This window comes from Amphibalanus amphitrite, unplaced genomic scaffold (genome assembly GCF_019059575.1).
Source record: "Amphibalanus amphitrite isolate SeventyFive unplaced genomic scaffold, NRLGWU_Aamphi_draft 000125F_arrow, whole genome shotgun sequence".
Lineage (NCBI taxonomy): Eukaryota > Metazoa > Arthropoda > Thecostraca > Balanomorpha > Balanidae > Amphibalanus > Amphibalanus amphitrite.
The window spans coordinates 502362-527991 of NW_024881620.1; the positions used below are offsets into that span (position 1 = coordinate 502362).

At 49.7% G+C, this 25630-nt stretch overlaps 2 protein-coding genes across 2 annotated transcripts in view; one reads left to right on the plus strand and one right to left on the minus strand.

Moving 5' to 3' along the window:
- Positions 1-25630, plus strand: part of LOC122381707 — a 71974-nt gene that overhangs the window by 31922 nt on the left and 14422 nt on the right. The window lies entirely within an intron of this gene.
- Positions 357-5148, minus strand: LOC122381692. The gene is made up of 3 exons (XM_043366172.1): positions 5016-5148; positions 2340-2647; positions 357-1736 (listed from the first exon to the last, which is right to left on the minus strand). Exons 1-3 carry the CDS (start codon positions 5020-5022, stop codon positions 1050-1052), a joined length of 1002 nt encoding a protein of 333 aa, XP_043222107.1. The 5' UTR covers positions 5023-5148; the 3' UTR covers positions 357-1049.

Here is a 25630-nt window from a genome sequence, read left to right on the forward strand (position 1 = left end):
CCTTGTTCTTCTCTTCTGGCGGGGTGCCGAGCGTGGGACATTGTCTTGTTTTCCAAAGGTTAAACTGATAAATGGTTCGAGACGGGCCGAATGGCGCGTTTCGGTATGCTATTTGTCGACTTCAAAGCTGGGTTCTCATGAAGCGGGGTGGTCATCTATAGGGGACCCCTGTTTGTCAAAGCCGGCTGCGCCGTTTCTGTGGACGCCGGCTGGGACGGAGATCGGGTATCACAGCCGATTTAGCCGGCTGACCGTGTCTGTGCGGCGCTCGCAGATGGCCGTGTTTCAGCTTGTGGCACAGCTTGCAGTTCAGCATAAAAGATGAAAAAATGTAACGCATCTGCGTTACAACATACATATCATAATTCAGACAGAGCCTGCATGCATACGTACGTACTTCCAAGCGTACTACAGCAATGTTGATCGACAGTGGAAAACTGTCGCAATGTGTACCGAAACTGAGACAAGGAAACCGTTCACCTTTGGAAAATATGTATTTTCCATTAGTTTTGAATGGGATTTTGGTTTAAACTGATCAGAATGCAAAATAATTACGAACTACAAAAAGTTTTATTTAGTGTTAAGCCTTGCACGGACTTGCACTACGTTTTCGCCTCTACCACAGGTGGCGGTTATACTGCGTAAGGGAAATAATTGACTCTGAATAGGATAGCGGAAATTGCGTACGGCCAAAATCGCAACATTTGAAGTTGAATATCTTCGGCGAATGAGCTCGTAGGACCGTGGGACATTCTGATTAGGGTTTCTTACTGCCCAAACTGCTATCTCAGTTAAAGTCACATGAAGGGAAGGTGAACAGTGCCTGCCTATAATATGGCCTGAGGTTGCGTGTCTTTAAAAAAACGAACACGAAACATTGCAGTATACGCGATGAATACACTTAATATGCAATTACACGCAATTACACTATACACTGATTAGATGACTCCGACTTCGTGCTTTCGCCGCCCATTCTCCGTCTGAATAATCCGGACAGGTACAGTGCTGACGGTACCATCATGTGAGTACATGAGGCGTGATAGCTGGACTCACCTGGTCTTGTTGAAATAAAAGAAGGATTCTCGCGGGCACTTCTTGGTTTTATGGCGAGCTAGTACGGTACCTTCTGTCGCTGCTGTGATGCTGATAGCGGAGCGTGTGAAATTGAATTTATGCCTCCGCTGCACTTCCAAAATGAGACCGTCAGCACTGCACATGTCCGGACCGTTCCACCTCACTATCAGCTCCTTCGCAGCGTTCTCGTGAAGAAGCTGACGGTGAGCGCCGAACACCTCTTTCACCGCACTGCCCATGCTCTCCACCACGCTCTCTGCCGGGCTGATGAGCCAGAGGCGTGATATGAGGCTGAGGAAGGGCTGGAGCTCCGGCTGAGTTTTTGAGGCCTTCCACAGCTCTTTGAAGAGCTCTTGGTTGGTGAGCCCTTCCCTTGTGTCCTGGATAGCCTGGTACGCCAGTCTCAGACTCGCCGGCGGGACGCCTGCCGGGACGATCCGCCTCGCCACCAGACGTTGGATGGCGCTGTCCACAAACCGCAAGACTCCCGACGAGCGGGACTGTCGGAGCTCCCGCAGGTCTGCCACGGTGCGGACGTCCTCCATGGCGTTCAGCAGCTTCGCGTTGTGCGAACCTTTTGTGGCGCCCCGGCGGTCGGCCCCCATCCCACGCTTGGCGCAGTGCTTGCCAAGCGCCCGCGAAAAGGCTGAGATCTCCGCTACCTGCAAAGAAAGCACTCGATTCAAATTATCGAAATGTTTATAAACGTGTCTCCATTACGATGTCGCATATCGGCATACGATAATGCATCGTTTGAACGCAACGTTGTTATTGGCATTCGATTTGAAGACCTATGTTTCCTTTGCAAGCATGTTCAATGAACATGTGACGCGGAGTCCGCGTCACCGAATAATAACAGGGCAGTCCCGATAACTACCGTGCTTTTATCTTAAGAGGTCAAGGATTCGTGAGCATAGAGACTATCCGCCCGCAGAGGAGCATTTTTACAGATAAAATAAGCTCCAATTAACCACGGCACATAATGACTATAATTGTTTCTATGGTCCTCCAATGCTATGGAGCTGGCCGCCGAGTGGTGTACGTTTTCCATATGCTTCCAATACCCGTGTTTCTGAGAATGGGAATCACATTTCATTGCATTCTGAATCCTGCAGGCTTTTGAGAAGAATGAATACGTAGTGCAGAACGATGTAACCTTAATGATGCTAACATGTAGGTAGAGGCCAATAATCGTATTACGTTAATGTTGTACACTTTCGTATATTCGTATGTAGGTTCAGTCATGAACAGTCGCGGAGGCTTACCAGACTGCTGTCGATATCGGACGCGTAACGGGCGAGGGAAGGCCAGCGCTCAGCCATCTCTTCCGGGTCAGCCCGCTGCAGTTCACTGAGGATTGCAGCCGAGTCGAGAGGTGCAGCGCGTGACGTCGCCGGTGCGGGTGACGGCAGGGCGTGCGTCATGGAGTCCAGCTCCTCCCGGAGCCTTTTGGTGTGCTCCTGGCGTTCCCACGGCAGCTGCTGTAGGTCCTGTAGACACCTGCTAGTCCGGCCCAACACGGTGTACAGGTCCAGCAGTGCAGCCACGCGGATGCGGAACGACCGGTCGGCTCCTGTCAGGCCAAAACGGAACAATCTGTGCGTCACAACACACGGCGCAGGCTGCAGTTCACGCTACACGCAGACGCCATAAGGCTAAAAGTCGACGAAGATACGGTGAACGAACCCCCCCCCCCCCCCCCCCACACACACACACAGGAGGCGACGCCCATGGCTGTGCTCCAGAGTCGAGTAACTCTTGATGTATTTGCAATTCGATTCTAAAGTTACTGAAACAACATATCAGGCAAGTCATATGTCATCGATTCTGCTACCTTTGGACGTTTAGTATTGCATTTTAGAAATGAAAATATGCAAGAAAGCAAAGAAGACCGTTTTTAGTATGAAAAGGCATACTTCTATGGATTCATTCCTAAATGGCAAAATGGATCAGAATAGGCATGGCTATGCCACTTGAAAAAAGCACCTAGTTTGAAACATCAGTAGGACAGCACACAAAATGTAGACTAAACATCATACAAAAGTCCAAAAGAAACCTATGTAGATGTGTACCAGAGCCTCAAACCACTCATATAAGTCTTGCCTAAACCATTCAGTCAGAGCCAGAGGTGTTGTGGGTTTGGAGCTCTGAGTTATTTTTGAACACCTGAGTAAATATTAGGTACATACAGGGCCAGGGGCAAACTCAAATTAGAACAAGTCAGTCAATTTCACTAGAATAGGTAACCCTAAATATGCTAATGACAACATTCCCTATTGTCTTTTCATATTGCATGAATAAACTACAAAAACAAACAGGTGATGATTGTTCATGAATCTCCACCCATGGCCTTTGCCCCCCCCCCCCTGGAACACAACTAGGAGACCAGGTAGCACTGGTGGATTAAGGGAGGCCAACTAGGCCCCGGGGCCAGCTATTACCCTAGCCAAAAGCCATTTTGTCCCCTTAACAAAGTTGACACAGATTTAACATTGGCCCCTGCCATACCAATGCTATCAATATTATCACAATGCCCATTTTGGCCCTTCAGCCTCCCTTGCAAAGTTGCTGGCTTTGCCAAAGCAATCAAATTGTATGCTCCAGGTCTGCCACCTATCTCATACCAAAGTTTTGTTGCTTTCAAGGTTATTTGATGAACTTATGTAATGCTCCATATGTAATGCCCATTTGAGGCACAAAGTTAAAAATATCATCATGAATCATGACTCAACTTTTCTTAATTTCACCCACACAGCATTATTATCTATTTTACTTTAGGTACGTATGTCGTATATGCCCCCTATTCCACAGATAAATTTTGCTGTGTTGATGTGATGTGATCTGAAGGCTATCTGATGTGGTTTAAAATATTCAACAATATTCTGACTATAGCACTCATTGCAGCCTGCTGGTTTGAAACAATTTTTACCAATGTCAATATGTTAGGAGAGGTTTGGTCACCAGGATATTTTTATTTGAGCCGTTAATCAGCCACAAATAGCCATGGGAAAAAGCCTGCACATGAAACAGGTGGCAAACCTTAAGCAAAATTTCATCGCACAAGTTACTGACACTGCTGCTACCTGAAAAATGAACATGTTGTTTGTGCCAGCAATAAATCTTATATTTCAAATCATTAAGGCTGCAGAGTTGGAGTTGGTTGGAGTCAGTTATTCTGCTTGCAGCCAGATTCAGAATCAATAACATGATGTCAACTGACTCTGGTCAAGTGGTGGCCAAAATCCAACCAGTGAAGGGGATGTTGCTGACTTTTGGTCTCATTCTTTCCAAGCAACAGCTATAACCTATAGGTATGACATTAAATGTTAGTTCTCACTTCTCAAATTCTTTAGGATGCTGATTGCTGGGCATTGGCCACTGTGCTTTGCTGCATGTGCATGATTGATATTCCAAAAAAAAAAAAAAATTAAGTAGTTGCATGCAGTTCTGCGTTCGAAACACCTAGGTCTTTCTTCAGGCTGTCAAGCTGGAGTCTAACTCTGAGTCAGAGACAAAGCTAGATCCAACTGCAGAGGGTCAAAGTCTGAGTAACTTGAAAAACAACCAACTCCGCACTTGCAGCCCTGTGAATCATTATATCCAATAAGTAATAACCTCAGAATCAAGAAACTATCAGTGAAACAGGGGGCAAACTGCCAGTGCTAGGTGCTAGGTGGATTACCTACTCATCCATGCTCATGCTACTGGCCTGACTTGGCTAGCAGTTAGCAAATTGCAAGTCCAATTGAATAATGACTGATGCACTGATGGTGTACCTATTGATTCATACTGGGCAGCCTGAGCCCTGATATAACTAATCATGTCTCATTCTACTCAGGTAGCAGAAGTTGGGCATAGCCAAGGCTGTATAAAGGCATTGCGCACCAAACACAAAAAGCGAGTTATCAAATGTATATCAGTTATCTATGACTAATTCTTACCTTCCATCACCCTTCTTCAATTCGTCTCCAGAGCAAACTCGTTTCAAATTGTCAGTTGAAAGCTTCCACATCCACGATTCTATACCTACGTACCTACTACTAAAAGGCACCCCGGCTGCGGACTCGCCGGTGGGAAATCAGTGAGTCTCACTGTCCAGACAGTCGCGTTCCCCGCCCAGAACAACACAGAAGCCCCGGGTGGCGGCCCCGGGGCAAGTGTCGACTAGACAACTAGTAGCTGGGTGGATACTAGATATGGCATATTTTCGGTCGCAAAAATAGTCGGGAGATCTGGAATCCGGACGAGTTTGGACGCAACCGCTAATTTATAATCGTTACAAAATAGGGGCGAATAAGGCAAAAAGTATACAACCTGAAGCTCCACTACTTACGGATTTCATTTCAGCGCTGTTTTTAGCGTCAATTTTGGCAGCTGGATTGCCAAAAAACGATAAAAAGTGAAATCTCGCCCCCGGGCCCTCTTTCCGAAGCCATATCTTGTCCCCGGCGTCATCCATAAAGACAGAACATTTTACCACCCCTGTCCCAGATATCAGCCCGTCCGGCCGGCTGTCTTCAGCGTCAGAACCACTCAGTTGAAACTTCCGCTACCTCGGGTAACTCAATTTGAGCCGGCACCACAAAACACGTCAGTTTAAGTATCTACAGCGTGCTGCAGGGTGTAAAAGTGGCACGCAACCGCCTCGAAACAGTCTTCATCCGTCCATCGCACGACTCGAATGAGCCTTTTCGTGGCGCTGGAGCTGGCCCGGCCCGGTCCGAGTTGATGTGTTGTTTTGCCCGGCCTACCGGGGCGGGTGGTCGACCCCCGCTGGGAAGAGCGATGTCCAATCCGACAGCAGCCGGCCCAGGAGAGCTGTGGGTCCCGCTGCTCACTCGAGCCGCCCGGTAACGCCCATTCTACTCGGATGAGTGTGAGCTACTGTATCTCGCGGAGGGCATAAATAACAACTTCAGTCGGTGAACTCAGCGCAGAAGAGTAGATATGATGCATAAAACGATGTGTCTTGTTTCGTTATGCTGCATATGATTATACCGGAGTGATTTAAGAGGTATGCGCCAGGTATGCCGGGCTCATTCCGAAGCTGTCATTGCTCATCAATGAGCATTCTTGTTTCGCCGCCACGTCGAGTCGGCTCATGCGTTGACGCAATGCTGTAGGCTGCTAGCTCAGTGCCCGTCATTTGAGAGGTCGCGCTGCGTGCCTTAGATGTTCGGCTGCGATAAGGCATGGCAGAAAACAGCTCTGGGTCTGACACCTGTCAGTGGCGGAATTATTTAATATTCCTGACGGCTGGCAGTGGCGACTCAGCTTTTTAATGGTGAAAACCGTCGGACAAATGCACCACCACCCACTTCAAACCTCACTGGGAGTTAATTTTGAGCAACTGTTTTACCAAATTCTAGCTACGCTTGTATAAGCAAGCAGCATTCCCAGACGCTAAGAACTTAAGACGAAGTTTTATACCGCGCGTGGAGGGCAAATAAACATACGCAGGCATTTTGCGATATCTGATAAGCAAACAAAATGAAATGTCGAACTTTAGCAAAGGCCAAACATTTGCGGAATCGTGTTCCGGCACCAGTTTGCCTATCTCGCTCTATTTTGCTTGTTTGTCTGGTCTAAATTTAAAAAAGTGGGCCGTACCTGTCGCGACACGATATTGTCTTAGCTTTCTACTGCAGAGAAGCAGGTCAAATGTAGTATATGAATGAAGTAGAAATACACAGAACAGACAATTTGTGCTCAATCACAGAATGTAATGGGATGCTCTAGCATCACCACATCTCCGATTGAGAATCTCACGCAGATCGTGGAGGGTCGAGTCCGGCCCAGTCAGAGGGCTGGCAAAAGAACGCCTTGCCGCCTCCCTTTCGCCGTCACTGCCTGCTACGGAAAGGCATCATGATCAGCGCTGACTGACAGTTTGGAATGGGGACGTGACCAATAATCTGATCTTATGTCACTAAACTATTTGAGACACTCAGTGCTACCTTCCAGTGTTGAGCTAATTGCTTATCAGTGTCATCGTGCTGTTTTAATTAATTGGATTTTTATTGATGACATGAGCATTAATATACACCACTACGGTTGTTTGGTAGTTGTTCTTGACAGGTCAGTTGATTTATTGATTTATTGAGACATCAAACATTTAAATTTGGGCTTTTATTTGGTGGGTGTGTCTTCAGTTTCTTGGGTCTTGCGCTACTGTTTCATGTAAATGAAAATGACCTTTGAGCTATTGCCATCAATGGGGCCTGACTCTGAACAATTTAGACTTGACACTCTCCGTGTGAGGTAGCGGTCATTTACGGAGAATAGTCGCCGCTGGTCACAGACCGGCCCGGTCACTATCTACAGAGTGCAGTGAGGCGTCGCTAACCAGCCCTGTCCTGTTCACCATGGAGGCAGCGATTGTGGGCGTAATCTAGAGAGTATCCCAAGACCCCGACGGTCTCGGTTCAGTGTGAGGGATTCCACGGAACTCCGAATCCGGTGGGAGATCCCGCCATGGTGGGAGAATGGTGGGATTCCGAGTAACCGACTAACTGAACCGTTCGCCGCGCTGTCATGAACTCGTCACAATCAGGCGAGGTGGTCTGTGTTTAGCAGACCGGTGTATAATTTACCGGCCTACAGGTGTTTGTAGGCATTCGAGGTTAAATACCCTCTCAGTGCTTGGTGATTGGTTATTTAGCGTGATTGTGTGAGTCGAATAGTGCCGTTTGTGGTAAAATTGGCTATAATTGGCTGCCATTTTATGAATTCGCGTTTGTGAGTTTGAATGAATTTCCTCCACTTGGAGGAAAACACCATGAAATAATTTCATTTCGTTTTGCCAACGGCCTGAGAAACGGACATGAAGCTCAATCAGTACTTCGGCTGTTTAGTATCACAGATTGATTTACCCATCAAAGATGGCCAAGGAGAAGCAGCGGTAAACTTACGATTACAAGCTGAGCATGTGCGATATGTAACGACATTTTATTGAACAACATACGTAATCGGCATCAACACATCAACAAGTGTTCGCGGAGACTCCTGAAAGTCTCAGCCCACTCTAGCTATTATATGCGCGGCCGGGAGGTCCCACTGCCCGCCCCACCGACGCCCCGGCGCCCGGCGCCCTGACGCCCCGGCCGCGAGTGTCCGGTGTTAGTGGCCGGTGCGCCGCCGTCGAGTGCAGTCTCCGCGCCGCGTTCCTGTGGTCAGTGCGCGCGCGCGAGCCGCGAGTGTGATTGTTCTGAGGATAGCTGATCGCCGATTGTCTGCTCAAAGGTCAGAAACTGTGGGATTCAAATGTAGATCTTACGGAATGCGGTTTGTTCGTGATAAGGGAAATTCCAGAAGCGATATTTCGAATGAACAATTTAAGCAATTAAATTCATCCGTTGTTTTGTTATAATTTTATTTGCCAAATTAAAATATCTTTTTTATAAATTGTAAGTTTTTCCAAGTTGCGATGAAATAAGTTTGGAGCGTTGAACCGTATATTTATTTTCTGGCAATGGCAGACAAACTCAGTTATGTAGTAATTCATTAAATGCTACCACTCAACATTCATCCATAATATCTTTGGAGTTGTTGATACATTTTTTTGAAGCACGAATGCGACTGACTGGTCAATTTCTCGAAACGATAGCAGAGTTAAATGATGCAATCTATCTCGCATACTTTGATGAAGCTTATGAAGATAATACCCGGCATTCTTTGCGTTTATCGGCGTGGATGGGTTCATTTTGATCAGCGCTTTATGTTTGACGTTTGAGATGGACAGGTGGTTGGTTTAGCCGGTCGGTTTGACTCGTTCCTCAGCCCTTTGTTTGTGCGCCGCGCGTGCAGTGGTCGTTCGTGCTCGTCAGTCGCCCGATCAGTAGCTTTCAGCCCGTGAAACACGGCAAAAACGCCGCACTTCTTCTGCTGTTTACCTCTTATCGCCGCATCGTGATTGTTTCTCGCAATTAGGGAGAAATGAGCACGTCACAAACTTGGCCCGACCGTTTTTGTGGGTGACAATTGATAAAGCAAACGCAGGTAATCCAAGTCGACACGCAAGCCAATTGTTCTCGTAGCGTGCTATGCTATGGCTCGGAATTCGCATACTGCTGGAGCGCGGTACACTTGAGATCATTGAAGGATCTGCGGGCCGGATACGGAGTTACGAAAGCAAGAGAATAACTTGCATATGAGTCATCTGAAGGATATGACTCGCGTACTAATAGATACATGCAGGCATTCGCACAAATTGGTATCTATTTAACATGCAAAGGGCATTGCTTTCATTGTGCATTTGTCCACTTAAGTGTTGCGATGCATGTTCTGTAGTGCAGCCTTTTGTTCACGGCTACGTGACCTGAACATGGCTCGCATGCGATAGCAGAAGTCTGCTTTGTGTCGGCCGGTTAATCATTTCTAATTGTATGTGATGAGTGGTCCGATTGCTACCCTTGTCATCACCCAAGTATCGGCCGGCCTCGGGAATTCGTCATCGCTGCCGCGGCGCGCTCTTGTGCAGTTACAGAGCCATTGTGCCATGTGTCATGGTTAACACACTTTGTTACCTCACACGGAACTCGTAATGGCCGCCCAAGAAGCTGCTGTTTAGTTAAATGAAGATGAATTTCATGGTTTATTTAACGACAGATCGTTTTGCATCGTTTGTTGAAGAATTCAAATAAAGGTTTGTCATTCAAAGAACATAATCCTTCTTTAAAAAATCAAATCGAATCAAATATAAGCCCAACGTCATCGCTCATCAAAAGCTCACTTGACGAAATGTCCAATGAAAATATGCCACATAGGTATGTGTCCACACGTCTCTGCTTCTACCGGATTTGCTGCTTCTACATACATACAAAACTCAGTCTGATTTCACCTGTAATTACATTCAGCTATTCTGAGGCAGCTAAATAGCGCTTCCGATATTCCATACGACCTCAGGCGGCGAGCAGCGCTGCGAGGCTACCTCACTTCGCTGTTGACCGCCACGTTACCTCTGCTACCGCCGCCCGTTTTAGTATCCCAGCCCGCCGACCGTCTCGCAGATCGCCGGTGCGCCGTGTGCGTTCGTCCTTTGCTGCCGACGCTGGCCGGCCTGTCGCCCTAAATCACAGCCGATGGACGCGGGCTCGATGGTTCCTGACCCCCGCTCCGGCCGGGCGCCACCGCCGATTGCCGATGCGTTCCAGGCCGGCGGCGGCAGCACGGATGGGGAATAAATGCCGCGCTGACATGCACCCGTTGGTGGATACCAGCGCAGAGGAACGGTCCGAGGAGGAAGTTTGGAGGTGCCGGGGTCAGCAGTGTTGCGTACTGGTGTGGCGGGGTGATCAGAATGATAGGAATTTGAAAGTGCGATAAATAATGCTTGATTTGAATGCCATATTACTGCATTTGCGCTCCGTTCAAAAGTTCATGTAATAAACCTGCATTAGAGAAATTCGCGGTTCACAGTTGGAACATTATGCATTTATAAAGACGTGATTTTTTTCTATTGCTGGCAAAGGGCAGCTGTCGGTTTTTTAAACAGGATCACGACTCACGATCTCGACCTAAAATTTATCCAGCACGACGCGTTCGTTCGACCTTCCCAAGGCCTGATGACAGCATAGATCAAACATGAATAGACAATCAGCAGGAAAAGCTGGTCATCAGCTCCGTCGTGATGTGCGTTCGGCCACAGTCTGCCACGGGTCGTCAATGCGCCTCCCTTCTCCGTGCGGCGCCGTCCGCTCTCCTAGTCACACGGCGCCTGCCATTAGACATTCCGTGGCGGCCCGGGCCACCCGCGGCGCCGCCCATCGGCCACGCACCCGGCACCTCCTCAGAACGGTATTTTACTCTAACTGCGGCCCGGCCGGCAATGCCAAACAAATACGCCACAAAGCCGGCCGCGCCCCGCGCGCGTCGCCGCCATGAAATACACCGCCGCCGCATTAAGCGCGGGTCACACCGGGTCGCGGGCACTCTCACGCGCCTCGGTGCCGGGAACGGGCGAACAACGACGGCGGCCGCCGTCCGCTCGGTCGTATCTCATGGGGACGACCGCTCGGCACTGTGCGCCGCCGCCTCCTCCTCCGTCGAGCTCCAGGGTTATGAGCAGCGCTTTGAGCGGCACAGCACGTGCCACGTGCAGCACGCATGCGCAGGAGGACGACTGGCAGAGGTCATGACACCCATCGGCACTGGCATGTGATTTATGCTATTGAAGTTATGTATGGGGTGGCGGAGGGCTGGCATAGGTTAGGTTTTTAAACGAACTTCCAAAGGAGTGGACGTAAATTGTCAAGTGAGTGATTGCTGCTTCCTGGAGAAGATTAACCAAATGTTTTCGTGGCAATTCTTTGTCCAGGAAAATGGGCATATCCAGCTCTTTCATGGGTCAACGCAATCTAATTTCGGCCTTATATTTGCTCAGCTCCTTTTGTAAACTTAGCGAGTGTATCTTGGATATTAAGTCGAGGCCAACTTTAGCTGACATCAGACGGATGGGTTCTTATTTTAGACATTGTGATATCATCCAAGACCGATTCGTTTCGGAGGGGCGGGAGCTGTCGATGAATATTTATATTTAAACATGAAAGTAGAGCATCGGCTCGACTGGGTCCCCTCAAAGTGTGCAGTATCGACTAGTCAATCTAACTACATCATTGCTTGATTTGGGTCAACTCGAATACTGGAGATATAACCCCACCTCGACACATGGTTCAACCTGTTGAAAGAACAGTTAGTTGGAAGTTCACGACCGGCAAGATTTTACCACATCTGTCACCTGATTGTGCATCGGGTGGTATTTGATAAAAGCTACATAAGTGGTTGCTACTTCCGCTGCTGTTTTTGACACATGAAGAGGAGATTGAGGAAGACAATTTTCTGTAAGTTCTCGAGTACGATTTTTCCTCCCCTCAGCGGCCACCTTCTTAGATCCTATATGACTTGGTCTGATTATTTATTCGCTTTGGTCCACTGTGGTCCGCTGCGTTCTTGGTCCGTTGTGGTCCAGCCTGACCCTCGTTCCGGCCTGGCTCGTGCCGGTGTAGTCCACTGTTGTCGCGGTCCGCTGTGGTCTGTTGTGGTCCCGGTCCAGTGTGGCCCTCGTTCCGGCCCGGCTCGTGCCGGTGTAGTACACTGTTGTCGCGGCCCGTTGTGGTCTGCTGTGGTCCCGGTCCAGTGCCGCCCTAGTTCCGGTCTGGCTCGTGCCGGCCCCCGCTGGGCGGACAGGGTTCCTCAGACACAGACAATCGCTCACGCTGACCCCGGTAATGGAGGATTGCTACTGATACGCGGCCGGCGCCGGCTGGAACCCACTGATTGGCTGAAATATGACGTGAGTCGTGCGGCGAAATCTCGCCCACTCGGAAGACGCATATGCGGCCTTATCGCTGAGGATCGGCGCTGTGCGGCCGGCTCTCTGTTTGGAAACGGGCCGCCGTCGGCTCTCCCGAATCGGCTAGAGACCGCATTGTCTCCCGTCTCCGTGAAAACGCGCCCGTGCGCCCATTCTTTCCGAGGGCGTCCTCGTCATTGGGTGTGTCATCACTGGCGCAGTCATGCGGCACTGGCGGAGGAAGAGCAATACGAGATGTTCATTTCTCTTGGTGAGCTTCAGGTTGAGGTGCGAATGTTGCCGTCCTGATGTATTCTTATTATTTGGAGCTCAGTGCGTCTTTTTTGCTCATGTTTTATTATCCCATGGGGTAAGCAAAATACTGGAAGGGGACTAGAGGGGAAGTTGCTTTCTTATTCCTCCGTAATTTATTTCTTCCTTTCCTCTTTTCCCCTTGTTGTGGTGATATTCATGGCTGCTTTCAGAGGCGTCTCGTCTCGTCTCGTCTCGTCTCGTCTCGTCTCGTCTCGTCTCGTCTCGTCTCGTCTCGTCTCGTCTCGTCTCGTCTCGTCTCTCTCTCTCTCTCTCTCTCTCTCTCTCTCTCTCTCTCTCTCTCGCGTTCCTCTTTCTCATTCTCTTTTTATGTCATGCAGCTCCCTGATGCAGTGTCCTCGTCCCTGCTTGCACCTACACTTACCATCTCTTTTATCGTGTTTGATCCCTAATCCCCGCCAGTAAACCCCCGTCTCGTCCATGTTACTGGCCTTCTCTCGACATCCTGTTATCGCTGCCCCCATCCCGTCACCGCCTCTACCCTTCCTCCGACACCCCGTGTCCATCCTGCGGCAATCTCGACCTATCTCCTCCGACCTGCCGGCCTGCTGTGTTTTCTCGCTGTACTTGCTGCGCGATGTGCTGCTCCGACCATGTCTCTACACCGGCCGTGTGTCGTGGCCGACGGGTGTCCATCCTGGGCTGTCCCCGGTGTTGGACAGGAGGCTACCCGCAGTAGATTCACGTCTGTTAACCTCCTGGCTCGCCGCTAGACGCGTCCGGGAGACAGGAATGTCCCAGGAGTGGCGTGCAGTGTCGACACCCCGAAACGACGCACCGAGAGCGACGCATGGACAGCGTCACGCCGACAGAAGTCAGTCCTGACATAACGACCTGGCGTTCTATACTCGTATTAGCTGCGCCCGGTCTAACCGGCTGCCTCCCCACCGCAAAGGCCGTGCCATGGCCTCCCCAGACGGCTGTGGAGTGAGGGCATTCAGCCGAGCCCGTCTGCACGGGGAACTGACGGGTCAATGATGAGTCAGACGACGCGAACATTACCTTGAGCAGCCAACAAGTTTCTGCCGATATTCTCATCTGCAAGTCTGATGCAGTTTTCGCAGCGTCGCAGAACTTAGATGAGGGATGCGGCGGGTACTAAATGTAAATGTTCTGGTGCTTTCTAATTATGCATGGGAATTATGATATATTTATCAATAATGTAAAGCATTGGGCCGTCGTTGTTGGTAGCATGGGTAAAGGATCAGATTTGACCCTGAATGATAGTTCCCCGAAGGCATTTGTAGGTATGCAAATCAAATTCTTAGTGAACCATTTCCTAAGACGAGACTGCGAAGCTAAATTTCCAATAACTAATCCAACCAGCTCTCTGCACGAATTTGCGAATGATTGAGCACACTATTCAAAAACATCCGATCTGACTAAAGCGGATGTTTTTTAGTCTCGCAATCTCTAAACGTCGACGGGTAGGCACATTGAAGCACACAGCGGCTATCAGAGCAGAATCCTTGCTTTTATTTGCATTGTGCAATTGCTGAGAAACTATCATCAATGCATCACCCTACAATGCTTGCTCCATGCGAGTACATACAAAGACAATATCCCCCGGGTGACTGATGTGCCTTTGAAATGTCACCCGCCCCTAGAATAGAATGATAAAGCTACGTCGACCCCCTGTGGAATGTTAACACCACCGCGACCTTTGGAATGGTAATACCATTCTCACCACGCGCCGGAATGGTAACGGCGGCTCCTCTGCGATCAGTATCCTGCCCTGGTGCCATGTCTCGCGCCCAGATGGGGGTCAGCGATGGCATCAAATGTCGGCGCAGAATGTCAAGCAGATGGAGAGACGACGCCTAGCAACCGCTTCTGTGGTTGTTATTGCGCTGCCACTCATGATCTGCAACACTTTCTTTTTTTATTACGAATAGAATATTGTCTCAATTCTGTCTATGTATAGCATCTGGCTACGTTTCTCACATTGATACCCTATTATCAGGTGTAATATCCTGCATATGTACATTTGAACAGCCCTCTAATTAAATCCATCGGCAGCACCCTGGGTCGCCCGTCCTCGCCCGCCGCTGCGCAGTTCCCGGGCCGCGCTGACACCGTTCCAATGGGCCCGGGTTCCCAGCGGGCCCGCCCGGTCGTTTTGCGGCTGGCCCGCTCTGTTGACACTGCGCCCTGCCGCGCTAAGTTAGCGCCGCACCGGCCACCGGACGTCGTCTTTCACGGCACTGAGGACCGTCAGCGAGGGACAGCTCATTGATGGTGCGGGGATGGAGAGGCTAATGAAGCCGCCTCGCTGCCGTAAATTGGACGGGCGCGCCTGTAGAAACACCGAGCCGGGGTGGAGGCATGGTACCCGGCGCCTAGGGAGGTGGTGTTTAGGTATGTATTACTTGCTGCCACCTCCAAATTTGCACGCGCTGTAAAAAAGTTGCTAAGGGTTCGTCAACCTGCCTGAATCAAAGGACATTTGCAATGGGATGGTGCCAATTTCACGCCGATCAGGCGGCACGTGATCAAAGCATGTATTATCGATAATATTCTTCCCGAAAAGGAGGCAAATTAATGGTCATTCATCTGCCGTATTGTGTTATTGTTTTCATTTTGTCGCGATGATTCGTAAGTGACAATTGCATGCATTATTTTGCCACAATGTGTGGCAATCCCTCAATGAACATAACTTAGATAGACGTCAAGTCAATGATGCGTGCAGATTATAAATAGATTTGCACGAATGGGTTTTCATAATCGCTCTTTTTGTTCAGCACAAATATGCGTGCTTTATATCTTGCGTGTCATCATGCATGTGCTGCACCACCAGGATGCCCAGGGCTTGAGGTTTGGTTTTGAAATATTGTAGTCTAGTAGCTAAGATCACCGTCTTCCGTTTATTGATGTATCGTATATTTGACCTCATTTCATCGCCAAATACGGCCTCTGGCTCGCGATCTCTATTAGTTTCGTAGCCGACAGGTTTACACCTGAGCGTCGAAAAAAATTAAACTTCCTCGTCCATCATCGCGCCAACAAACGGGAATTTTGATAACATGAGCAGATATCGCTTTCAATCGCCTCCGTCACGCCTCAGAGTCTACATTCGCGATAAGGCCTACTGTCGGCTTGCCAAAGAGACTTGTAACGGTTATTCCTCTTGGCTGGGCGTATCAAAACAACCAGTTCTAGACAAATGGCGATGTCGATCGGCTGATACGATTACATCTTATTTCATAAATATAGCTCTATTGTTTTGTGTGTGTAGAGAGGCGCTGCTGAAGTCGCCAGTGCTGTCCACTCCTGCCTTTCCATCATAGACTCTATTCTCTGACCCCTCTTTCCATGCGCTTTGTTGTGTCGTTCGCCGGTGCCGACCAGAATTGGCATAAATGAGCACACTGCTGGTGGCGGTGTTGGCGGACCGCTACCGTCCTTCATTCGGCCCACCAGGCGGCGTGAGTCATTTATCATCGCCGGGTTCTGCGTCTGATGTCAGCAGAGAACATGAAGATGTGAGAAACGGTGCTGGAGATAGAGGGGAAATAATAGGCAGGAGGGACCATTGTGGTAGCGATGATAGTTTTTTAGACTAGTTGTTTTGCGATTGGCACTTGCTATTTGTTTTTAAGTGACTCTTCAGATAGATGATTGACATCCTGTCAAATGCACAGGAATCAGGATTGATGTGATCAGCAGATTGTTCATTTTTTGGTTGATGGAATATTGGATCGCACAGCATGCCACCATTTTCTCGTTGTGGCGCTCCGTCACCACTCCAGTCGCTATCTCAGGGTTATGTCTACTGTCTGGGCGGCAGACGGACCGATGCGGGCCACACCTCCGACCTGTGTCTCCCTCCTTCACCCGTGCGGCCACTTGGCCCGCGGCCGGCCCGCTCCCTTCCATCCGCTGGCACCGCGGCCAGTCGTCTGACAGCTTCCTGAACTTGGGAACCGCTCTGGCAGCCGGCGGAACCCGCGCCGGGCTGTTTTCGCCCAGCTCACTCTGACAGTCGTAACGTATTTACATGCCCGTCTGTAGCATTTCGAAATATTAATTAATGTCTGAGATTGCGTTAAAGATTAATGAAGGACGCTATGGTTGGGAATCCAATTTGCGAAGCTCCTCTTTACCGTAGATACTTTCTCCCCTCTATCGTGATATATTTAATCTTTTTCTTCCCCTCCTATTATGTTACCTCCTCATCGTTATATTCCCCTACCTACGTCTTCAGCCGTGGCGACCGCAGGCACTTCCCGACCTGCGCCGCCACACGAGCTCGACCCCGCTGACCTGTGCAAAACACCAGGCAGGTCGGCCGGTGCGCTCGTGACCGCGGCCGGCCTCTGCCTGTCGCTAATTGTCGGTACCCGGTCGCTAATTTTCCTGTCCGTGCGTGGCGTGCCAAAAAAGCAGCGAAAGGTCGTGGTTAGTTGCAGAGGAGTGGCTGAACGTTGCAGGGAATTAGGTACGCTGGGTCCATGGTCTTTAGATGTAACAAAAACAATATGTTGAACAAAGCATTCTCGTTTTGTCCACATCGGAAGTCCACGAATGTTTATCTTGCTCTTAATTAAATGAGATCGAGTCCAGTGTATTCCATGCTTTATTTTCCATGGTTTCGCTAACTGGTCCGTCGCGGTGCTCCATCCTGGCGCGTTCGGGCGCTGAGACGCAGACCTTGTTACCGCCACCCCGGGAGGTGAGTAGATGGTGACCACTCTCTGTAACTGATCGGGGATTCAAAACACGGCCGCCGGCGGCCACAGCCACCCGCAGACCGTCGGGATCATAGTGGCCCGCCCAGAAACGGCCTGAGCGCACCCGACAGCGTTATTTAGGACGGATACTGAAAATGTTAATTTTACAGATAGATGGCTCAAATGAGCAGATGTTGCTTGATATGAAAGTCATATTTTGTCAATGAGGATGGTGGCTCCACTTAGTTTGCTAATAAGCTCCTTATGCTCTAATCTGTAGGGATCATCATGTTAACTTTATTGAGGATCTCTGAACAAAAGCCTTGAAATCCCACTCGACTCATTTTACTGCGGGGCCCGGCGCGATAACTCAGATCACCCACGGTTGATTCGGGGCGATCTCCGCCGCTCTGCTGTCAGTTCCAGTCAGCCGAGAGGTCGCCGGTCGGCCCGGTGCCGTCACCAGGTCCGCTCCCTCCCGGCCCACCGCCGACGCGCCGATGCCATTTTAGATATCGCTTCTCACCAAGGATGGATCGCGTCAAATAACGCCGAGGGGCACACCAGGAATGGAAAGGAACGTGGCCGGCCACGGAGGCATTCTGCTGTGAAATGGATACAACCGCCACTCCATACAGGTGCCCACGAGAGGGATTTAAATCGCGGTGGACATCGCTATGACGATATCTGGCGTATAATTTTTTCTACGTCCATTCTTTCCAACCAAGTTGTTGCAACGCAATGCGCTCGTTTTTTTACGATAATCGATTCACAACGCGCTAGTTATTGTATATGAGACAGAAGCATGATTGCGTCGATGACGTAATGTCGCAGACTGCCAACGTGTCCGAGGCTCTCCGATGCATCACTGCGACGTCTGAGTTCCTTCTCATCTGCATGATCAGACTTCTGAACAAGAAGGAAAACCCACGGCACCATGGATGGATGACCTGCCAAAGCCGGCGACAGCAGTGTGGATTGCTGCATCTGGAACAACGAGGGCACTCCCATGTCCAGCTATATAGAGCAGCGTCACCGTGTTCGTCAGTTGGAGAATTAATGGGCTACATCAGCATGTGTGCGGCGCCAGCTAACGCCTCTTCGATTGGTTTTGTGCTCAAGATAATGCAGAACAGGACAACTCTGCCAGTGGGTGCGCACATGGGAGGCTAATTTGTTTTAGCAAATGATTTGGAAATGAGATGTGGCAATGTGGACTTTGTGATCGTAGTCCTACGAACACCAGTGCTTCGGTGAGTGGTACAGTTCAATTTCCGTTGTAATTTCCTTGGCGTGGTTTTGACAGCCCTTTATCCCTATCGCATTGAACTTCCAACAGGGTCGGATATTTTTACATAAGCGATTTGTGAGATTGTATTCAGAATCAAACTCGATAGACGTTCAGGCTGTTCCACCCTTCCAAGCTGTTGGGAGACAGTCCTCACTGGTCTGAAGCACCACTCTCTGGGCGGATTTGGGTCAGGACCATCCCTCCAGTAGCTGCGTTGGATACCGTGTGGCACCGCTCTGGCGACCGGACTGGTGCCATGGGCTCGAATTGACCAGACGACTCGAATTGACCAGACGACCTTGCACCGGAGCGAGGATCGCGCGCGGGTGGAATCGATGGGCGGTGGAACAAGTGAGTCGACGAGAGCTCTAAACTCGACTCGAGTCGACCAGAGCTCTAAACTTGAGTCGACCAGAGCTCTAAACTTGAGTCGACCAGAGCTCTAAACTCGACTCGAGTCAAGTCGAACAGCGGAGCTGGGAGAGATGTTATCTCCGTGGGTGGTTGCTGCCCGCGGTACATAAGTAGATTCGGAAGCTGATGAAGACTAATCATATTTTAATGCTAGCTGAACTACGAAATGGTCGCCTAATCAGCGGCTCCGCTGGCCAACATGGTTATGTCCCTTTCGAAGCTAGTTCCATAGCGTTACAGATGCTCCTAACTATTATTTGATGGCTTCTAACGTCAGACGATTGGGCTGCCGCAGTTGACATTGCGTGATTACTGGGAGTACATTTTAACTGATTATCTGTTTACATGACACGAGCGCTCCTTTTTTGGAAATGGCCTGATATTTCACGAACTTAATGATTGTCCGTAATCATAAATAGTGCATTATTATAATTTATGAAATGCAGGTCACTTACGCGTCCATAGAATATCAGCAGATTGTGAAAGCGTGATTGTCTGAGCTTGTTTGGTGCAATTTACTTAAGTGGTTCACCCTTCCAGCTCTTGTCTACTTCTTTTCCCCACGGCTCTATTCACCATTGCGTATCGCCATGTTCGCCGTTGTCCTTTCACGTGAACCACTACGATCACCTGGCTGCCCTAACTGCCCTTCCCCCAAATGCTTAGTCCTTCCATGCTTCTTTGGAGGGTATGTCCGTATTGCCCATGCCCATTCCCCCCCCCCCCATGTTCGCTGTACCTCTGACAGCCCCTCTCGCGTACAATCGGGGGAGTGGCGCGGCAGAGTGCCCGTCCGCCTGCCATTACTAAGGCGCGCACGTCCGCCGGCCCTCCGCGCCGACAGGCGACGACGGCGGCCGCCTTTTTGTGCCTCCCTATAGGGCGATGCGTCGCATGAGAGTGCGCCCGATAAGGCAGCCCTTCCGGCGGCTCGGCGCCAGACGTCGCCGTGTTCTTGTCCGTGCGGCACAGCGACGACATCCCAATAAAATAGCAGCAGAGTGGCCACTCGGTTGTCCCACCACAACAGGCCGCAGACGGAGGTACCCTCGGTGGTCTCATTAGAACAGATCGCAGACGGAGGTCCCCTCGGTGGTCCCACCACAACAGACCGCAGACGGAGGTCCCTCGGTGGTCTCATTAGAACAGATCGCAGACGGAGGTCCCCTCGGTGGTCCCACCACAACAGACCGCAGACGGAGGTCCCCTCGGTGGTCTCATTAGAACAGATCGCAGACGGAGGTCCCCTCGGTGGTCCCGCGGGGTAGACCGCGGGTTTGGGCCCTCTCGGGTTTTTGGGTGTCGCTGGGTGGTCAGAGGTCCTTTAGAGTGGTCCCACCGAGGTGAACTACAGATGGACGTCCTCGTGATGGTGTGAACTGGCATTGAAGACAGTGCATTGTGCAAACATTGGACCAGGCAGACCGCGGACGAATGTTCTCAGTTCTGTGCTCGGAATCACCTTTTTCATTTCGCAGCTTTATGGAAATTGGTGAATGAAAGTTTTCATTCACTTAGGATTGATAAAAGGTGCTGCTAAACGTATTATGAGCATGTTTCATCGCGTGACCCAGGTCTTATTTTCTCTCCATTTGTTGACCAGCACAGATGGCGTGTTGCCCACATCCACGAAGCTCCTCGCTGCGCCTCAATTACATTAATGTTAGTTTCGTTTTTATTGAACTTTTATTGATACATGATTGTTCCATACCGTTTATCATCTAACACGCTCATATCGGTGCTCTTGAGATGGACAGCTCTGTGACTGGGCGGGATAAAAAGCCGTTTTCCACATCATGTAGTGTCTTCGATGCCAGGAGCTCCTATCATTTGGGGCTATTGTATGACTCTGCTAACTGGGGTCAGTGCTATTGCATGACCCACAGCGGTCAGGCTCCCTAATTTGTTTAACCACCAGACAATGTTCTGTGCCGCCATTACCGCTTTATTGCCGTTTCATGTAGCTTTTTGTGATAAGGGCCAGATAAAGTAAGTCCCGATCGTACTTGTACACCAGTCTACGATTAACATAATAGTTGGGATAAGATAGTGGCTAGCGAATGTAATCCATTCGTTTATAGTTATGGCCCATAAATATTGTTGCTTAAGTGATCGAAGGCCGGCGAGTTTTGTTGCATTAACTGATAAATAACAACTAATGATGGTCGCTGTCTATTTTACGAAGGTTTGTGGCATGCAGAAATATTTTACATAATCTGTTTAGAAGTTTTTCGAAAGCCAATAGTTAAAAGAGATTTACATCATAGTGATAGTCGCTGCTACACTAAAAATATCTTTCTGACATTTAGGCAACGAGTGCCTTAAGTGCCAACCAGTCACTCAGTTTCAAGTGAGCTCTGGCTGGCTCCAAACTGTGCTGCTTCATAAGGCATAAACGGCTTTCGATAATGGCCTTTTGTCAAATAAACCATTAATAACAATGTCTCTTTGTTCTAAAATGAGTTAGCGATGATCGATGATTCACCTCCAGCGTCACTTTTAGTTTTCAATAAACAGCCAAACTCAAATGCAATAAACTCATCTAGCATTAGATGCCGAGAATGAAATATGTTAGCCTTGATCGTACCAATGCCTATCAGATATGATAGATAAGCGCCTGCCGTATTATTATTGGAAGAAAACAAACTTAATTGCGAGGGGAGTCTGCGAGACGATTCATTTGCAGCCTTTAGATCAAGATTCCACCACCGGTTGAGGCCCTCGTTGCGTGACTGAAAACATCGCGATCGCGTCGGATCAGATAATCGAACTCTGACTAGATACACGTTTCTGAAATAAAAGCACGATACTTAGCCGAATAGCTCGGCCATCCGATTACCTGCCTTCGTCACGGCGAACAAGGCGCTGAACTAATTCGTTCAGCCAAACGGCCATCGCCGCTGAGAGTTTCTCGCTGAGGTGCGGACATTATGGGTGCTTTGGCGATGGGCGCTCGGCATCTGGGCGGGTCGTAGCCAGCTGTTGGCGGCCCAACCCAAATGAGATGTGTATCTTTACAGCGCACTGAGCCCGGCCGGCGTGAGCCATACCAGCCGCATGGGGGGCTCTCATGCGCACCCGACATGCAGTTTCGACCTCACACCAAGCTTCGCAAGTGTCGCAGAGAAGGCTGTTAGCCAAGTAGGTGCAATACCTACTCGTAGGTGAAAGGCTAAACGTTTTTTGTCTGCATTGTTTGCTCCTTGTTAACCAACGTCATCAGATCATCTTTTGCACGTTTCTCTGTCTGAAATGTGTCTAAGGTTTCTTTTAAGGACATGATGTGAAGTTTGTTAATGTAATAAGTGAATGAGGACTAATGTTGGTTTAGGGTTTGTTACCTACATGCATAATATTTCAATGAAGTTTCGCATGGGAACTATGGAAGGTTGGCGACTTTATGCAGACGAATTACGTTTCGCTGAATTTCGAATCTGATCTCCTGAGCTGGTCCAAAGCACATTTGCATCGGTTTTCGCTCATTGTTTCTCAACGCATTTGAGTTCAATAAGTAGCCACCATGGTACGGCAAATCATAAGAATCTGGCGTCTAAGATTCTGAGCACCCGAGAGTCGGATGTCTACGCAGTAGTTCCATGTAGAGTTATGTGCGCACGTGCGGCCGCTTTTTGCTGGCGCGGGCCGCTGCGCCGGGGGTAGGCGATCGGTCTGCCGCTGCCGGGAGGCCGTGTCAGCCCGTCATCAGCTGTCAGCTGGGACGGCTCACCCGTCAGATCGCCGTCAGATTCGTCACCAGTCAACCGCGCCACGCATCGATCGTTCACGCGTGAGCGTTTTTATACGGTGGAACGACAGCGGCTCGGCCCGGAGCTATGGTGTTTGACGGGATCCGGCGGGGGTTTAGGGTAATCTGGGTCATGTGAGAACCGGCGCTCAAGTGGGCTGTCACCTGTCGGGGATGTAATTGTGTGTGGTTTTTTTGTGCCCTTCAGTGAACTTGTGACGTTAATGGACTTATGTGGCTTGGTTAAGATGGTTTTTGTTTTCGTTGTAAGATCATGACAATAACGTTTGACAATAATCAAACCAAGAAAGACATCGGAGTTCTGTGGTTATCTTTTACCGTTCTTATCTCATATCTTCATCAAATCTTGAAACAGAATGCGTGACTTTGGATCATGAACTGCGCAAATTATTCGCTGGCATTTATTTTATGGGAACCATTTATTTTTGTGTTTGAAACAGGGCTATCTTTAGCCTGTTCCTTTAACTTCAGACTTTTTGAAGCATTTTAACCCGCGAGTTGCTGGGGGGGGGGCGTTAAACGCCCCCACTTTTTTCGCCGGGCCATAGCATAAAAACGGCGCGCCGCAGGCGCGCCAAATTTTGGGTACCTGTAGGGAATTGATTGAAGTTTATTGTGACAAAGTTTAAAAAAAAATCGGTCGGAAAATTTTTGAGACATCAAGGTTTTAGTGACGTCATGATTTCTGAGTTTTCGACCAAAAACGGCATATGTTCAAAAAATCATATAAAATCACAGAATAGACATACAGACATGCCGTAAATGCCATTAAACTGCCAATACCATGAACAATCAAATGGCTATCTTCGATTTTTGATTATCGCTCCGCATTTTCCAAAATCTTGAACTGAATCTTTGCAATTTCTCGTGACTACCTCACGACCATGATACATGCATTTCTTAAATTTAACTTTTTGAGCCAAACGCGTACACATATGATAAAATGAATGTCACCATCGTGTTCTACGACCCAAATTACCCATAAAACATGTGTCACAGGCTGCGAATATCAGTTTTGATTTTCGGGGATATGTGCCTACCCGGTTGACCTGACCTTGACCCTGACCTATGCTTGACTGACCCCTACATGAAGCTGACACTCTTGTAGGCCTTATATGATGGATTGTGCACCGTTTTGACAGAGTTTATGACGAGAGGCGCCCATTGCGAAGTCCTGAAGTCCATGCTACTGAAAGCCCGATTTCAGGTGTTTGACCTGACCTTGACCCGACCTCTGACCTCAAAATTCAACTTTAAAGTACTCATCTGAAGCGTCTCGTCGCGTTCTTTCGTTTGCCGCCTCGTGCGTTTCGCTGCGCCTATTGGTTCGCGAGTTATCGGCTGGGGGCGTTTAACGCCCCCCCCCCCAGCAAACGGTGGGTGGCGAAATACCCCAGCAACTGCCGGGTTAAACGGCACGTTAACACCTGCCATTTCATCTGAAACCGACATCGACTTACAGCCCGTCCCATTCAGTCACGGCGGCTTAAATGCGCCCGCAATAAATGGCAGCGCCTCACCGCAACTCCGACCCGCGGCGCGGTCGTCCAACGACCTCCTAGGTCCTTACGGCGCGGCGGCTGGTAAGGCTGACCACTGCCGCAGTAACAACCGACCCTCCTTCCCTGGTGGCTGAGAGACCGCCCCTGCTCGGAGCGGCGCCACAAACGCGCGGTCGGCACGCAGCGCCTCCCGGCGCCCGGCACCCTGCGCCTACATCTCCCACGGCGGCGCGCAGGGCCCGAAGCGACATCCTCATACCCGCCCACCTGCTGACGCGACTCCGCTGCCAGCCAATTTGCGTTCGAATGCCGCCCCTCACCCGCACCCTCCGTGGTGCAAACGACACCTGTGTAGGAGCGTGTGTCGGCCTCGGAGGGCGCCGACGCCGAGCAGCCGCCACCCCAACTCCGGGCGCGGGGAATGTGCACAATTCAGGGCGCAGGTGAAATGTGCATAGAGATGGGAATGAGTAGCGGGAATAAGAGCGCGGAGCTGGCGAGAACGAAGGGGAGCGCTGGGTCAACGATGCAGGGTCGGCGTGGTGGTCCGGGTGCAGAGCGGACCGTACCGGGCCTGCTCGGCCGATTTGAAGGTTAGAACCAAATCAGGGCACCAGTTTGTGGCGTGCCGCGTAGGGGCGTGAGGTTATTGTAAGGAAGATTGAAGGTTAACACTGAACAATTTTAGGAAATTGATGGTAAATACCTTTTGAAATGAATGTTTGTGTCGTTATATTACGGTATAAAGTGTCAAGCAAGGTTCAACGGATTGGACTATACGCGCTTATCTGACAGTATTAACAATGCAAATTACCCAGCACCGCTCCTCGTATTGTCCGGCGCCCGGTAGCAGCCCACCCACGGAGAGTCTAATTCCCCACGCACACAGTAGCGGCGGCGGACGATGTTCACACCGCGGCAGGTCATGTCGGGGTCACAGGACCGTCTGGGAACGGCCGTGACACAGTGGTAGTGCGGGATGTAGGCACAAACTACATACAGGAACATTACACTTCGGTGTGTGAACCTGGTGTGTACTCATCTGTGTAGCTTCTGCTCCTACAAATGGAAGTGTGTAACAACACTGAACGAAAGGCTGCAGCACGCTTCAAGATAGGGCCGTATCTCAGTCTTGGAAATGAAGTTGTGCTGTTTTAATGTTGCATTTTACAAGTATACCTACCTTACTTGAATCTATAAGTGTAGGCAACGATTTAAACACTTTGAAGCTGCGGCAATCTCGAGCGCCGCGGAATTGCTGTTTGTTTTGTTCAGACAAGACAGGGTATT

Coding starts and splice junctions, on each gene's coding strand:
- LOC122381692 (XM_043366172.1), bottom strand. Junction 1,737..2,339: donor CCGATATCGACAGCAGTCTG/GTAAGCCTCCGC, acceptor CTTTCTTTGCAG/GTAGCGGAGATCTCAGCCTT.